At 43.8% G+C, this 17,227-nt stretch overlaps 1 protein-coding gene across 1 annotated transcript in view; it reads right to left on the bottom strand.

Annotated features, from left to right (window-relative positions):
- The window catches only part of CDH13 (cadherin 13), a 758,015-nt gene that overhangs the window by 497,088 nt on the left and 243,700 nt on the right, over positions 1 to 17,227 (bottom strand). The window contains exon 3 of the mRNA XM_019535944.1: positions 5,211 to 5,419. Coding sequence (XP_019391489.1) covers positions 5,211 to 5,419 — 209 coding nt within the window. The remainder of the gene's footprint in view (positions 1 to 5,210; positions 5,420 to 17,227) is intronic.

The following is a 17,227-nucleotide window of genomic DNA, read 5'->3' as shown; positions in this document are numbered from 1 at the left end:
TGAACTGATCTGAATGAGCGAATCAGCCGCCTGCGGTCAAGCTGGAAACAGGACCCAGATCTCTCGAGTCCTCCAGCCACACGGCCTCTTCTATCACCAGAGGCGATACACACCCAGTAACGACAACGGTGCAGTAAACATCACCAGAAATGAAAAGCTAGCCTTTAAAGCAGAAAACCATGAACTATGTCCCTGACTAGCCTCTGGGGATTATAAATTCGATTCTGCAGAGTAGTCTGAATACGGCAACTTCATTTCCTTCATTCTGGGCTAGTACCAGAAAGTTTTAATTTTGCTCCTGTCTGTGTGCTGTCTTGGGGAGCTCTCCTTCCTTTTATTTCTCCCTTTCTTTTCCATTCTGCCTTTTCCAGCTGGTGCCAGAAAAATGTCTGACACTTGCTATTTAATCATTTGTCCATGTGGATGGAAGTCGGGTGAGTACCATAAAGTGCAGCTACTACAGGGCTGGCATTTGGGAACATTAGTGTGCTCCCTTACTGGCTTTGGAGCCAGAGGTCAGTTATCTTGCTTTTCTTTTTTTCTGTCTGTCTGTGTGTTGCAGCAATACATTCCAAATACTTCCATCTGCTACAATAAATCTAAATTTGCCAATACAGCAGAGCAGCTTTCCAAAAAAAAAAAAAATCCAAGTTTCAGCTCAGTTTCTAACATGCATGTTTCTTTCTCACTGAAACGACCATCAGAGTAGGAGAAGGGCAGTCTCGACAAAGGGCACCAAGCATAGACCCACAGGATACGGGCTAATTTCCTGGCTCAACCTCAGTGTATCACACAGAGACTTTAGGCACATCCCTTAAGCTGTTCTGTGGCTCAGTTTCCCACCTGTTAAAGGTTGATAATACTTTTCCTTCCTTACAGAGCTTTCTGATTTTAAATGTCCCTTGTCATCAGAACCTTGCTCGGACATTGTGGTATGAATTAGAAATACTAAAACACAAAAATTGTCACTCTTGCTGTTCTTGGGCTATGGATTGAATGAGCCACGTTTAAACAAAGCCTCCCCTTGGCCAACGATACCATAGTGACATTTTGTTACTGCATATTACAGCTTCCGTGTTTTTGAAAGATGTGGAGCCTAAGGCAGAGTTGTCCAGTGTCCCCAGCTAAATTCCTGAAATGTGACATTTATATGCAATGAATTTTGCCTGACTCCTGTTTAGACCTCACTGCTTCCTAGCTGACCTACCATTAGTGCTATGTGAATAACTGGCCAATTTAAGAATACTGTTTTGAGTTGACCCCAAACCAGAATCTCTCAGAATAGCAGGAGAAATGAAACAATTTGTTTCATTTCCAAGCATTTTTAATACAAGCAAAGAGCTAGATTCACAAGGGGAGTTAAATAACGTTAAAAAGACAATAGTGATGGTAGTGCCCTATCTTTACCGTCAAGACGTTAGGAGAGAGAGAAAGCAGTGCGGCTACAGGGGTGCAGAAACGAACCCATGAGTAGGAATGGAATCTGGTTGCAGCTTTAACCACGGAGGGATTACTGGTTGTCAGTAATAAACATGCAATATATACACATATATTACATACCTCTACATACACCCACCCGTCCCGTCTTAAGTATGTTGCAGGGACAACCTAAGATCTGAACATTACAACTGCATTATTTTTGCCGCCTCCATCGGTAGTCATCAATAAAGATTCTGTAAGCAGAACCTAATAAACAATTTTGTTGATGATGCTGGAGACAAAGTAATACCCAACTCAATAATCTGAAGCAGGAATTTCTGAAGAGCTAAGAAGAGTACAAAATTATTTTATATACGAGGTTGATATACAGGAGGCCCTTGACATTCGCGGATTTGCTATTCGCAGTTTCAAATATTCACGGTGCGCCACACCAACCCACGCTCTCTCCCCGCGCAGCGTGATGACACTGTTACCGCGCTCTGGTGATACTTCTACATTCAGTACGTTGCAGTACTGTATTTCAGTATTAATCCATACCTTTAATCCTGGCACCTAAAAAAAAGAAAGCAAATGATAGTGCAGCGAGGATCCAGCCGTTTATCCTAGCCTATTATCGGTACAGCACAGTATTCGCAGATTGCCCCATTTGTGGGGCTCTCTGGAACGTATCCCCCGCGAATGGCGAGGGTCAGCTGTATATCTATCTATGTAGAGCTATAACTATACAGCTGCTGGGCGTGAGCGAGTCAGCGGCAGGGGTGGGGGTCGTGACCCAGATTTAGGGTCGCAGCAGAAAAAGGTTGGGAGCCACTGATATAGAGTGCAAGGGGTCAACCACAGAGACTGTTGAAACTCAGCTTTCCAAGATACCTATATATCTAAAGAGTCAGGAAACTAAGCAGATACGTCCCAAAGCCTCAAAGAAGAGAACTGTTAAGTTACTGCTCTTACTGTTAGCTAAGAAAGTGCTATTCTAACAATCACTGTGTTCTGGCTCTGGAGACACTTTATCACTAAGTTCCCAATTCACCTTGCACCAAGTCTGTTGGACTCTTCTGTCTTCAGCGGGAACTGAATCAAGTCCTGGTATCAATAGAAGCAAAGCCAAAAAGCTGTTGTGTACCCTCCATGCTCCTGCTCTAAATCTTTCCAACAGCCATCTACAATCCAGTTGGGAGCGATCACCCTTTCTAAGGTTTAGAGATTATTCCAGTGCTCTCCGGGCTCAGAGCTGAGGTTATCCAGGCTGCAAGTCATCCCATTATAGACCATTGTTGTCAGTTATTTCCAAACATGTTTGGATTCTGCAATTAGAACCATTAACAATGGGATTTCACAGATGTAGGTTACAAGCTTTCAAAAAAGAAACAGCAGTCACAGACAGTGGGGAAATATTTAAGAACTACTTATCCCCTAATTAAACAAGGTACTGTACTCTAAGTGCTGCATGCTAAGCAGTGCTCCAGCAAACGCTTATCTTAACCCTACAGAATTACACGACAATGCTGAGGTTCCAATCTGGGCTTTTCTTAGCCAAGTCTCATCTCACACACAGATGCAGCCGTTTTGCTGCTGTTACCGTCTGAATATGTCAACGTAAAATGAAGAATTACGTCCAAACGTATCCAAAAAGAAAATCACCTCAGGTAGAACACCGGGATCTGCAGATTCGACTCGATTTTGACAAAATGAAGGACGAGGCAGGTTGGGCTGTACCTGAAGCAGGCAAATACGTGGTTTTTTGTGTGGGGGGGTTTTTTTTAAAGGAGTGAATTAACACACAAACCCTAAGCCAAACTGAGGGAATGCTTCGTGCAGGGCCTGGAAAGATGCTCTTCAAAAACTCCCCAGTCCTGGGCAAGCTGCATCCTGGCTGGGATTGCAAGGCCAGGTTAAAGCAACCGTCAGGTTTCAACACCACTGCGGCCATGTGGGCTTCAAGGGGAGCCTGGTTGCAGCCTCTTCTCTTAGTCAAGCTGACTATATCAACATCCACAAAAGGAGGAGGATAGGCACCAGGGTACCTCCTCCCTTTCTGAGAATTCAGCTATGCGGAGAGGACAAGCCAGTGGCCGAATCGGCTCGATTTCAGCTGGTGTTTTCCCACCAGCACAAAGTGACTGGAGCAGAGCCCAGGACTGAGGCCAGAGTTCAAATCAGACTTGGTTAATTAACTGAATGAGGTTGATGGCTTTCAAGCCACGGGGAAACCATGTTCTGCCCTTTATTGGAGCTAAAACAAAATATTTTAAAGCCTTTTTGCAAAAACAGACTACTGAGAATGAGCCTGGGGGTAAGAGCCTGAAAGGCAGGAGAAAGGGCTGATTCAGGGTAACCCACTGTGAATCAAGTAGAGCAAGGACTAAAACTTGGGTCTTCCACACCCAAGCCTGTGCCTTAATCACCTTCATATAAAGCAGTGGCTCCCAACCTCGATGCATGACCCAAATCAGGGTTGCGGGGGGTCCGTCCTTCCTGGCACACAGTCGGTGTGGGTCTCACTGCCGCTACCCCCCGTGATCCCGGCTCGGCCCAGGCTCTGCTGGCACCACCGGGCATAAGTGAGTTGGGGGCGAAGGTGGACGTCACGACCCAGATTTAAGGTCGTTGCAAGAAAAGGTTGGGAGCCACTGATATAAAGTGCGAGGGGGTCAACAACAGAGACTGATGAAACTCAGCTTTCAAAGAAACAACATTTTTTAGACAAAATAAAATGTCATAAAAAAGATCCTAACCAGGTCTACTCAGGTATTCTCGGGCTTTAATTCTTCCCACTACACGATCTACATTGCACAATCCACTAACAAACTAGAGTCTTGCTCTGTACAGTTTAAGAGTGAAAAATCAAACCTATTCCTCAGCAATGGGATTTTAGAAGTTGGTTCAGCCTTTCCCTTAAAGCAACCACCTCCTTATTTTTTTTTTTTTAAATTGAAGATTTAAGCTACTACTATAGCTATTTTGGAAATATAATGAAAGTGCTGCCAACCCCAAAGCCTAAATACTGAAATAAGACAATAGATCAGTCAGTCTCATTATGGCTTCTTTGTACTTCCTTTAAATTATAGGTCTGTAAAGGTATCGGGCCTAATTGTCTTGTAAGTCACTGTCACGCCTGCCTCCTTGCTAAATGCCATGGCACAGAAATGAAGGCTATCTCACTTTTTCTTCTGTTTCTTTGTGGTTTGTGAAGTAAACATTTCAATCATGTTGCAAATCACTTCCCCGGCCCCCTTAATTGGGTTAGGATTACAGTGAATATGGAAAATAACCAAAGGAAGGACAAAAAAAGATTCACAGACAGCCTGAAACTGAAAACAGAGTCATCCCTTCTGTACGGAAAGGCTGCAAAATATGACAGAGGATAGCAGGAAGAAGACCCATGTTGAAAAAAATTACACTCCATAGCTTAGAATGCTTTCTGATTAGATTAAGGGTCAAATCTAAACGGCAGCCTCAATACGAGGAGTAGTCCCATTGGCTTATAAACCCTGAGAACTATTTGCACTGGTAAGGCTGTCAGTTTAACTCTTTATGTGTTATCCTGAACATAGCTGCACTTGGAATAGCCTCTCTATGAACATCTGGCCTCCATTCATGGAGTTAATTCACTGTGGATGCCTAGGAAATATGAATGATATTGTGCTACTGCATTGAAAATATCTCTGATTTCAACTCTTCTGATCATTGGAGTCTCTTGACGGGGTAATTTTTTTTTAAATGCCACTGCTCTTTTCTGGCAGTCTCATCTGAACATGTCTTTGTGTTACCTTTAAAGAGCCGTGCTTCTCCTTCCCTCCAAGAATCACAATTTCTGCCATATCTTCAGTCTGAGAAGACCGTGCATGGATGAACAGTGCTCGACCAGCTTCTGTTACATTTTTCCGAGCCACTAAAGACCCATCAGGTTCCACCTTGAAGTCTGGGTTAGAAACTTCGAAGTTCAATTTGTCATTTCCCTTGCAGTCATCAAACGCCACTGGAAAAGAGCAAGAAATAAGAGAAGTATGAATCTATAACTCCGGTTTCAGACTGCTATAACTGACTTGCTTTTTCAAGAAACTTCAAATCTGTGTTTATCTTTATATTTGCACAATCGATCACAGCTTCATGGACACGCTTCTGAGAAGGGTGGTTCAGAAACGTTGGCCAGGCTATGGGAGTGCTTAGGAAATGAACTGAACATTTCAGACAAACATTTTGGGAGCAAATAACAAAGATGTGCATTTCCTTTACAGCTGAAATTGGCTGCTTGCAAAATCCTTTGTTTCATAGTGTATTGTCAAAACGAGACGCGACAGAAAATTCTGCCAGAAAAATGCTATCATTTGATTTTCTTTATTATCAATATATTTGGCTGGCTCGGTGAATTCCACCTTAAATGATGTTCTCAATCTCTCTTGTCAATGCTGTCCTGTTCTGCAGGCAATATTTAAAATATTCACTGAGGCAGACAGAAAGAAAGGCTCCGTAGCCTTGTGGTTTCAATCCCCAGCACAGAATTAGGCAGGAAGGGGATCTGTACTCATGTCTCCCCCCACTAGGTTATAGGGTATTTTTAGGTGCCTCTCCCTTAGTCATCCCCCTGTAACCAATTCACTTTACGTAAAATATCCTTAAAAACTCACTAGTGCAATTCTGGAACCTAGAGTGCCCCAGTCACCTGTTTCACTCTCACTGGCTCAATAAATATCTCAATAAGCCATACCAAAAGGAACAGCACCACCATAAGATACCGACAGCAATACACTCTCAAATACCTTTAAATGTGGTGGTTTTGATATTCTTTTGAAAAAAAAAATTGAGGATGGCAATGAACTCATTTCTTCCAGGTCTTGAGCCACTGCTTCAGTCACTGGACTTCCGGGTAATACCAGCAGGTCCTCTTCACTGGTTTGTGAATGCAACCTCCCCCCACCAATTAAAACTATTTGGGGAATTCGTTCACCACGTGAATAGTTTAGGTGAGAAGTTTACTTGCTGGCAAACGTTTCCCAAAAGCTTTTAAGACTCCCCATTTACACAGATTTGCAACTGCTGGGCGCCCTGATCACTCCATCCTCAGGATTCTGCCATTACTCTACTCTATATTTTTATTGCACTATTATTACTGAGGAATCGATGGAACACAAACAACTGCTCTTTACAAGGACCTCAGCGCGCACGCGCACGTGTGTGCACACGCATGCATGGAAATAGCAGGCAGATTGTAACTAGGAAAGATTCTGTGCTTAATTATATTAATTTCCAGCCACACAACCAACCAGCTACAGGAAGTGGTTCTATGAGTAAATATCTGTCCCCGTTCTTTTTATCCGTCTTATTTAATTGTATGCTGAAAATGTATCTTTGGTTTTAACTTAAACTTATTCCAATCACATACCGATCACGTACATACCCTGAACTTGAACCTTTTCTTGCAGCACTGTTAGACTTCTTAACCATTATAGATTTATTCTATTGCTGCGTTTGCCCCCAAAGACACTGCAGGTTTAACAGGTGCTCCTGGCTCTTAAATACTGTGAATGCCACTGCCTGCAGTAATTACACACTTCATTAAAAGAGAATCTCTGTTACATCACGTGAGCTTTAGACTTCATAATAACCATACGATTAAGACATCTCCACCACAGATTTGGAATAACCAAATAAGCGTTTTGGGTATCGCCATGAGGAAAACCTACTGTGTGAGTCCTTTTTTTTGTCCTTGCTGCAAAGGATTTGTTCCAGACTTCCTGAATTGCTTCCTTGAGACGCTGGTAGAGTAGACTTGCCTTTACTATGTGTTGCTTTGATTTTGTACTCCTGTCATTATAGGTTCTTTAAAAACTGTGTTACAGTTTTGGAAGCAGGGACAGACAGGCAAACAGATTACAGAAGATCAAAGACATTAGGGCTGTCATTGAAAATAAAGTAGTTTCTAAACGGCTAATTGGTTAAATCCACTGCCAGAATTATCACGCTAGCTTCGGTTGCTGTTTTCAAAGTCATGAAGCTACTAGATTCAATCACAGCTTGGCCAACTCTGGAGCCAAAACCCTGGTCTTAGACGCACGTAATCACCATAACCAGACATAGGTCACGGAGAAATTCTTAAACAGACTGGGACCAAAGTGCTGCTGGGAAACTTCCAGCAAGACCCTTCTCCACCAGGATCCCTACAAGCTCTAGTGGATTAAGCATATCTTTAGGGCACCACAGTTTTGAGGACTGAGCGTGCAGGGGTCCCAGAGTCCAACTGCACTCTTCTGCAGAACCACTGGGATTGCCTCCACTGCAGAAAAACTGTGGAGAGACAGATATCTGTAGCCCTTTACTGATTCCTGAGTGTAAGTATAAAGGACACCCATGTAACGTCTTGTGCGATATGGCTTATAATGCTCCAACAGGCATGTTGGAAAACTACAGTTCCAGCTGGGAGCTGCATGTACTCAGCACCTATTTACAGTTAGTCTTACACAGGGTGAAACATTCACGTAAATGCAGCAGCAAAGGGAAGCAGATAGCATAAGGGCAGGCTAAGCCCTAAAGGGCAGGTCCAGTGCTTAAAGCAGCATTTAGGTGAAACTTTGGTGGCATCTAGGTGCCCAAGTCCAAGGTTGTGAACCTGAAAACCCCTATTCAGTTGCCATTTTCACTTGGGGGTGACTACGTTTATTAGGATTTTGCTTGCGTTTTACTTTCTGAAAAGTTGTGCTTCTGCACATGTGCAGAAAGAGAGCACAAGAGACAGCATGGCTATACACCATGGCTAGGGCACGCATCTGGGAGGGAGCCCTAGGTCCTGATCCGTTCTTGCAAGTCTCTTCATGTTTTACACCCAGCAATGAACGGATGAAATATAAAGGACAATCCTTAAAGCAGGAACCAGAGCTGAGTACTTCCTCTTTCCTCCCTTTACCCCTAGCGAGTCAGAATCAGACTCTCTTCTGCACTCTCTTTTTGGCCCAATTAATCTGAACTTCTGTAAAGTGGCGTTTCTTCAGCAGGAGAGGCTGAGAGTACTCCCAACCAATCTAGCCTATAATCTGGCGACTAGGGTGGTCACCTGGAGATGTAGCTTTGAATCTCTCAGTTAATGAAGGGCAGCTAATCGTGAGGCTATTACACAGCAAGGTATTACAGACCACTAGCATGCCATCTTCCCCTTCTCTAAAAGGAGTGAGCCCTGCTTAACTTTGGGGAGGAGATGGTAGGTCACAGGTGCCTTTCAGAACGCAGGCCAGGCTCCTAAATCCTGAGTGAAAAGAAACCCCTGTCTTGGGGGGTAAGCATGGAGGGATTTAAGACTCACCCCTGTCTTCAGTGTTTCCCTGTTGGGTCGCTTTAGGCTGTTACGTGGTACACGTGCTAAAATTCAGCTATCTTCTTACTTTGTGTTTTTAGGTACCTCCCACTCATAAGCACCGTACAGGGAGAACTCGGGTGCCTCATTCAGGATTCTGGACTGCTCTTCAGGGAGCAGGCATCTGAGAAGGTAGGCGCTGCGGCATCTCATTCGCATGGGAGGCACATCGGTGCCAGGGTTGTCACAGAACTCAGCATGTTAATTGAGATCGTGCCACACTCACGGTAAGATTCACATAATCACAGTAAGATCTAGATGTAAGGCTCTTTATTACCAGCCTGCCCTAGTTTAAAACTATCATATGCAGCTCATGTCGATGATAAGACAGGCATTTTAATAGGTGCACAGAAGTCTTATCATCCAATCCACTTAAAATAAACAGCAATCCCCCCCGCCCCCCCCCTCCACTTCCAAACACATACAAATGTGGGACTAAGATGTTAAGAGACCAGGATTTTGGGGAGGTGATATATTTTATTGGCCCAACTGTACAGTTAGAATAAGGTTAGACAAGCCCACAAATGCAAGACATTCTTCATCAGCAATAAAAGGTTGAAAATCTTTAGCTAGATGTGCTATGTAGATCCCATCCTGATAGAGGCAATCGGAGTAGATTTGCTTTGAAATCGGTGTTATTTCCTCGTGATAATCAACTTAAAACTTCATGTTACATTGTATAAAAGCGCCCCTCTCATGATTTAAAACAAACAAACAAAAAAACCAGCTTCTAGTGATGTACTAGTCTATTAATAGCTTGTTTCTGGTAAAATTTGGCAGCTGCTTCTCTGGCAAGTTGAGTGTGAAGTAAGGCAGGCAGCAAGCAAGCAAGGAAGGCAGGACTTTGACTTTTTAGCTACTTTATTCAGGGGTGTGGGATATAAAAAGTTGGCCCCTCTGGGATCCAGGTCCAATATATGAAGCAAAGACAAACAAATTACCATCAGACCAAAATCACCATGCCGTTACATTCATAACATCACCCTGTGACGGACACCCTCGCAGTATTACACATTGTGCCTCACATGCCGTTATGCAGTCCAGACACCTGGCCACACGGGCGTACAGACCAAAGCCCTCTATAAACAAATGGTTCCTACCCTGCTCTATCCAATCCTACACATGACAAAACCTTCAACTTCCCACACAAAGAAAAAAAAGCAAAAAGCAGCCTGGTGAGGGCCCAGGGTGCAACACGGGCTTGGAGTCACAGTCTACCACCAAGCCTACCCGTTCTCCCAGATCGGTCATGACATCAGAGCTTGTATTGAAGACAGGAAGGAACGAAGCGAGCAAGAATACAGAGCAACCCGAAACAAATAAGGCAAAGTTTTCTCTTGAAAAACTGAGACCGCAGTTCAAAGCAGTAATGCCACCAAGCAGAGCACTATAAGCTACATTCAGAAAGTGGCTACACTTCACTGTGCTTCAAAAAAAGGTATGGACTTTTCAGCAGTGCATTTCTCCAACAGTGCAATTCAGCATTCACAAGCGTCTACATTTCCTGCATTGCTGCCATCTGTGTGCATTGCAGAAATGTTGAGAGCTCGTGAAAGGTCTGACACAAGGAATCAGGAGAAGTGCTTGGAGATACGCTTTACAGTTGCTCAGAGCTGTACAGCTGGCAATTTAATTCTCCCTTATATCCTGCCCATCTGTTTATTCAAGCTCTTAGGAAACTGATGGGTTTTTTCCCCCCAGCTGACAGAAAAGTAGGGCTTTACGAAAAGTGGAATGCCGAGTCCTAACCGCCTTTCATCCAAAGGTACCGATGCCTTGAACCTCCCCAATGGCATTTCACTCCTTCAGTTGTGAAGATGCTATAAGCAAGTAGAGAGGGCAGAAAATAGAAAGTGTTTTGAGAAGGGCTATGAAGGAGAAGCAGAAGGGCAGCAAGAAGTTGTGTGTGTGCAGGAGCAAAGCCAGTGGGAGAAAACAAAAGAACGAAGTATATGGAAAACTAATGGAAGCAGGCGGAGCAAAGGAAGTCTTGTATATTAGAGCTGTGCAAAATGGGACCATTCTGTTTCGCCTTGCGTTTCAATGGTTCACTGGAACAGCGTTTCATATTTCATTTCGATTCAAAACTGTTGTTCCATTTCGCTTCATTGAAACAGCGATGCTGTTTCGACGTTTTGGCCATAGGCTGTAATGGGGAGCTTGAAACAGCCTCTCTCATCCGGCAGGCAGATCAGGGGCCCACAATCCTGGGAGGGCTGCAGGGGCTGTGCCAGTCCTCCTGGGGTTGTGGGCCCCTGATCTGCCTGCCAGATGAGGGAGGGAAGATGCGTGCTGCCGCCTAGGACTGCCACCAGCATGCCGTGGGTCCCAAGCAGCAGCACTCGGCTCCCCTCATCCAGCAGGCAGATCAGGGGCCGCAACCCTGGGAGGGCTGTGGGGGATGCACGAGCAGGCTCGGGTCCTTTCCCCAGCCTGATCAAGCCGGGAAAGGGAACTGAGCCCCATTGCTGCAATTGAAGCGCTGTGGAGGTGCACTCAGCTGGGATGCTTCGGAACTCAAAACATTTCGACTGCCCTCGTCTCGTTTCGAGGCTGTTTCGAAGCCCTTCGTTTCATTTCGATTTCACCGTGTCAAGGTCAGAATGAGTCACAACAGTGTCGAACTTAAATAGCCGGTGAAATTACACAGAGCCCTACCGTATATCAAGAATGTAAGCATTTGCTCTAAGCGTGGAAAGAAGTTGAACATTGGTGGGTGAGAAAAAAAACGGTAGGGGAGCTGGACCCATATCTTAACAGATTTCTAAAGAAACCACTAAATTAAGGGAAGGGGATAATTAAAAAGTAAAAGAAAAATCAAAAGTTTGCAATGGAGAACTTGAGCTTGCTGGAAAGCAACAGGGCAGGATATGCTGTCCAGCATCTCCCCAGAATGTGTTAGGGGCAATGTTTTGTTCCATAAAATGGAAGAATTAATTCATGGTAGGTACTATTTTGGATTTGATTCACACCAACAGAAAAAAAAATGGTTAAAAATCTGAAGCTGGACATCTATTTAGGTGAAAGAGGCCAGGAAAAGGCACCTGCAACAAAAAAAAAAAAAATGTTTCCATATATGCATTACAGGCAAGACAGTGGCATAGGAAAGTATAGCTCCATTTCTTAATGGGGAAGGAGAACAAATAATGGATAAAACAATGCAATTTTTGCTTCAATATTGACAAAATAGGTTAATTATGACTAGGCATTCTACAAAATTAATTTAATCGACGGGACAGGAGTGCAGACCAAAATAAGGGAAAAAAAAGTTTAAGTGAGTTAACTATGTCAGAAAGGACTCCTAAAATCTGCCCTTGAGTACGTAAGGAACTACAGTTGTTCCCAAAACAATTTCGGAACAATTAGCGATCATCTCATGAAGGATCATGGAGATTTGGAAAGACTGGAAAAGGGCAGACATAGTACCGGTCCTAACTAAAAGAAAAAGATGAAGAGGATCCAGGGACTTATACACATGTTTGCCAAATCCATATCTGGAACGATATTGGAACCAACTGTCAAACATTCATTTGAAAGCACATAAAAGACAGCAGGGTGATAAAAACAAGTCAAGGCAAGCCAATCTGATTTCTTAGTAGATTGGGGACTTAGTAGATATAATATATCTTGAGTTTAGCATGGCTTTTGATGTATTCCCATATGTGATCAGTAAATTAGGGAAATATGGTCTAGATTAAATGTCTGTAAAGTAAATATGCTACTGACTGAAAAAAAAAACACAAAAAGAGCTCTCATTGCTAGTCTGCTGTCAAATCAGGAGATTATATTAAATGGGGGTGCCCCTGTGTCAGCTCCAATTCATTTCCATTACTGGTTTGACTGATGGGATAGGGAGTATCTGTTGGAGAACAGGATCAGAATTCAAAATGATCTGGATAAGTGGGAGAAATAGTCTGAAATCAGTGACATGATATTCAAGAGACACAAGTACTTACCACTACAAAGAAGAGTGGTGGCAGAGCGGTTTAAGACCCAGAGGCATCACGCTGAGCTCCTGACGTGTTAAAGGCTGCCCACAACTAACGCAGCTTAAATGAGTACCTGGTCATTCAGTCAGGGCGAACAATAGTCAAAATTGCATTTATGTGCGCCATTGGCTATGGAAGCTGGCAGGCTTTAACTATGCACAGCCAACGAGCCTTCCAGGAGCAGGTAGATCATTACAGATTTGTGCAATCAGATTTACACTTAGGAAGGAAAAGTCAAATTTACAAATATAAGATGGGGAGCAAACAGCTGAGCACCGCCATGCAGCTAGGATCTGGTGGTTACCATGCAAAACTAACCAACTATAGCTCAGCAATGTGGCACCATCACAAAAAAGGCAAACGTCATTCTGGGATGTAGTAACAGACATCTCTTATGCAAGACTTGGGAGGTAATTATTCTGTTCAGACATTCATGAGGCCTCAACTGGAGTACAATGCCCATTTTGGGACACTTCGTCTTAAGACGAAAGGCAACAATCTCCACTGAGGGTAGAAACAAGTTGGAGTCATCTTCAGCAAGAGAGGTTTGTTTGGGGGGTTTTAGGCCAGATATTAGAAACACTTTCTAGGTATAAGCACTGTTAACAAGTTTCTAAGGAAGATGTGGAGTCTCCAAATTTGGAAGCGTTTAAAGAATCGGTTAGACAAACAGCTCTCACAGATGGCCTAAGTATGCTTGATCCTACTTGGGAGCAAGGAAATAAGCTTCAGCCCTACATATCTATGACTATTCCTTTGTCTGGCTTCACAAATAGGCCTTGATTGAGAAAGAGAAAGGGAAACAATGAAAAGTGCACAGGAGTAATTGCCTGGTCACACTAGAGGACTGATTCAGTTAGCTTCAGCCTAGATACAGAAGAATTTGAAGTCCCTGTCAGGAATAAAGGAAATTTGAGTCTGGGACACAAAGGCTGTGGAAAAGAAAGACCTACAAACAGCCAAAACTGATCACCAGACACATGGTGAGTTTTGTATTTGACTGTTACTTGAGTAGGCAAGAGCAGTCAAACTTCAGGATGAAGATAAATTGGGATTTTAGGATGTCCCACATACTTGCAGACATATTATCATTAAAGGGCAATTAGGAGACTGTTCTCTTCTTTAAAAGCCTTCTTTTTACTAATTTAAGCTTACTCCTTTTTTCCTTCTTTTTTACAAGCACAAATTCTTAAGTAAAAAAGAGCATTCTACCAGTGACCCAAGAAGCAGTGGAGGCATGCAGCACAGTGTCAGTTTTAAATAACCAAAGGGTTTTCTTTGGGAAAGGGGAGGGGACTTCCAGTAGTCCACTTCCAACTGCAGGGAATTTGGCCCCTTTATCTGAAATGTAGGTGTTTGATGGCAAGTGCCAGCACAAAAAGGAAGGTAAGAGACACATAGTGAATGTTGCAAGGCAAGAAGCTGCAATATAATCCCTGGCATACAACAGACATTCATAGCATATAGCAAGACTATATTAGATTAAATAAATGGCAACCTGCAGAAAGGGTGCTCTCATATGCTTCAAAAAAAAAAAAAAAAAACTTCTGCTAGTGTTTAAGGAATGCAATAAAAAGCAAGCTGTTTAGGGCAAACACTGCTTTTTCATTCCACGTTTCTTTAGCACCTTTCAAAGGGGCCTGTGGCTGAGGCTCAGAACTGCGACTATACTGCAAATATTAATCATTCACCGGTACCACATGAGTACATCCCAGGCATAATTACAAAGAGGTCATGTCCAGTTGAAAAACCCTTACCAGAGAATTAAAACAATGATCTAACAGTTATTTACACAAAGGCAAAGTTACCCATTTATTGATGCCTATGACTCCTCTGATGTTCCCAGTCAAGCTCCAGCTGCCAAGTGAACATCTTTATTGTGTTTAATATGCCATATGGTACGAAACAGTCTCCAAAACTCTAAGCAAGAAGCACTAAAGCACTGCCAACCATCTCCCAATGAAAAATAACATGCATGTCACTTATATCACCCCCTGTTCATTTCTCTGCCTGCTGGATTAGACTCTCCATCATTTCTTAGGAAAAATTGTTTTTACATATGTATTTTATAGAATACTTTTGCCCCACCCCACCCCAACTGGATTCATCATTGTCAGTATGCGTGCATACACTACAGCTTTAAATCACAGCCTTTCATCACCACCACCAAGGCAACTCTTCAAAACTGAAAGTTGCCTGCGTAGGATCCCAAGCCCATTACTGTAATGATAGGAAACTGAAGATGTGATTGGCAATGTTACCTTTTTATAGATCTCAATGAGAAATCTCAGGTTCCTGGGACTCATTATTTCAGAGCTCCCCCACATTATGATGTGCAACATATGTAACATTACCCCACAACTGTGAAATTTATGATAATGAACCAAAGATGTTTTAATGAATCTAATTTTAAAAACAGTAAATGCTGAACTGCTGGATCTCTCCTTTAAGCAGTACAAAGAGGGAACACAAGGTATAATACAATAGGATAATGTAAGTTCCTACTTCCTAGAGCTCATTATGTTGAGGTGTTTCCATTTCAAAAGCTCATTTTTCAAGGGTTTAACGTTCTAAAGCTTTAATTTGCTCTGAGCCCTGAGCCTGCCATTTCATCTTCATGCAACATTAAGAAAAGTTTTTTTGATAATTAAAAAGGTATAACATATATGTGAATAGTCTTGCTGTATGTGTGTGTGTGGGGGGGGAAGGGTGTAAACATAATTACAAGAGCTAGCTAGGGAAAGGAGGCAGCATTAATAACCATAAGGTCATATCATTATAATACTGCATTATAAACAATCTATGAATCGCTCATGCAGACACCGGTGAGCCCACATCTTGGGTGGAAAAACAGCTGCTTAAAGAGTACACAGCAATGGGTCACAATGGGGACTGAAAGATAGTGTACTTGATTGAAACTCTGCAGGGGAAATTTTGACCTGGCAAAAAGTAACCATCCAACTGGATTCTGGCCAGAAGCTCACACACCTACTCTCGCAAATAGTGCCATTGTTAATATTCTAAGTGATTAGGGAAGCCAACCTCAATCTCACCTGAAAGACAGCACCTCCAGTAACTCCACAGTGTCACCTATCACCAGGGTAGGGGACTGGCTTATTAATGATGACAGGAGGGCGATCCCAATTGACCTGGACAGGCTCAGGAAATGGGCAGACGAGAACCTGATGGTGTTTAACACCGAAAAATGCAAGGTTCTCCACCTTGGAAAGAAAAATAAGCATGCTGCAGGTAGGCTTGGCAGTGCTACACTGGTTAGCACTACAGATGAAAGCCACTTAAGGCAAGGGATGTAGTTGTCATGGGTGATTTTAATTACCCGGACATCTGCTAGGAGGAACAGTCAGCCAGGACGGACCGTTCCAGGAGGTTCCTGGCTGAGATACGGGACCTCCACTTAATTCAGGAGGTGCACAGTCCCACCAGAGGAAATGCCCTGTTGGACCTGGTCCTGGCCACAGGCAATGACCTGGTCAGGGGCCTCCAGGTTCTTGACCACCTGGGCGATAGCAATCATCGCTTGCCGGAATTCACCATCCTGCACAGGGTGTCAAGGGCCAGCAGCAAGACGGTAGCCCTAGACTTTAGGAGGCCCAACTTCAACAAGATGAAGAGACTAGTGAGAGAGGCGATGGGGTCCTTGAGGGCAGGGGAACTCAGTGTCCAGCATGAGTGGTCATTCCTTAAGGAAACGATACTCAGGGCCCAAGGGTTGTCCATCTCAACAAGAAGCAAGGGGGGCAAGAGTGCCCGAAAGCCCCCCTGGCTCACCAAGGGCATCCAGGAATGCCTGATTGCCAAAAAGGCGGCGTACACCCGATGGAAGGGGGAGTATCTCCAAAGAGGAGTATACCTCCTCTGCTCGGGCCTGTAGGGGGGCTGTCAGGAAACCTACAGCAGACACAGAGCTAGGACTAGTGTCCAAGATCAAGGATAATAAAAAGTTCTTTTTCAAATATATAGGGAGGATGAAGGCAGCACTGGGTAATGTAGGGCCCCTGCAAAACATGCTGGGCAATCTGGTGGTTGCACCAGAGGAGAAAGCAGACCTCTTTAACCAATTCTTCACCTCCATTTTCTTGTGCAGGGACCGTGATTTCCCCGCTGTGATGCAAGACGGACTCGAGGGGAATGCCTCCAGACCTCAGGTTGGGGACGACCGGGTTAGAGAGCTTCTGGAGGGGCTGGACGTGTTCAGATCAGCAGGTCCAGATGCTCTCCATCCCAGGGTGTTGAGGGAACTAGCTGGGGTTATTGCAGGGCCCTTGGCATGGCTTTACAAGTACTTGTGGTGCTCGGGCCAGATGCCACATGATTGGAAGATAGCTAATGTGGTCCCTATCTTCAAAAAAGGGAAGAGAGAGGAACCAGGCAACTATAGGCTCATCAGCCTTACCTCAATCCTAGGGAAACTCTTTGAGAAGATCATCAAGGA

The sequence above is a fragment of the Crocodylus porosus genome, unplaced genomic scaffold (assembly GCF_001723895.1).
Source record: "Crocodylus porosus isolate Cpor-Errol unplaced genomic scaffold, CroPor_comp1, whole genome shotgun sequence".
Taxonomy (NCBI): domain Eukaryota; kingdom Metazoa; phylum Chordata; order Crocodylia; family Crocodylidae; genus Crocodylus; species Crocodylus porosus.
Note: the sequence above shows the minus strand (reverse complement) of the source record. Positions and strands in the feature narration are given on the sequence as shown.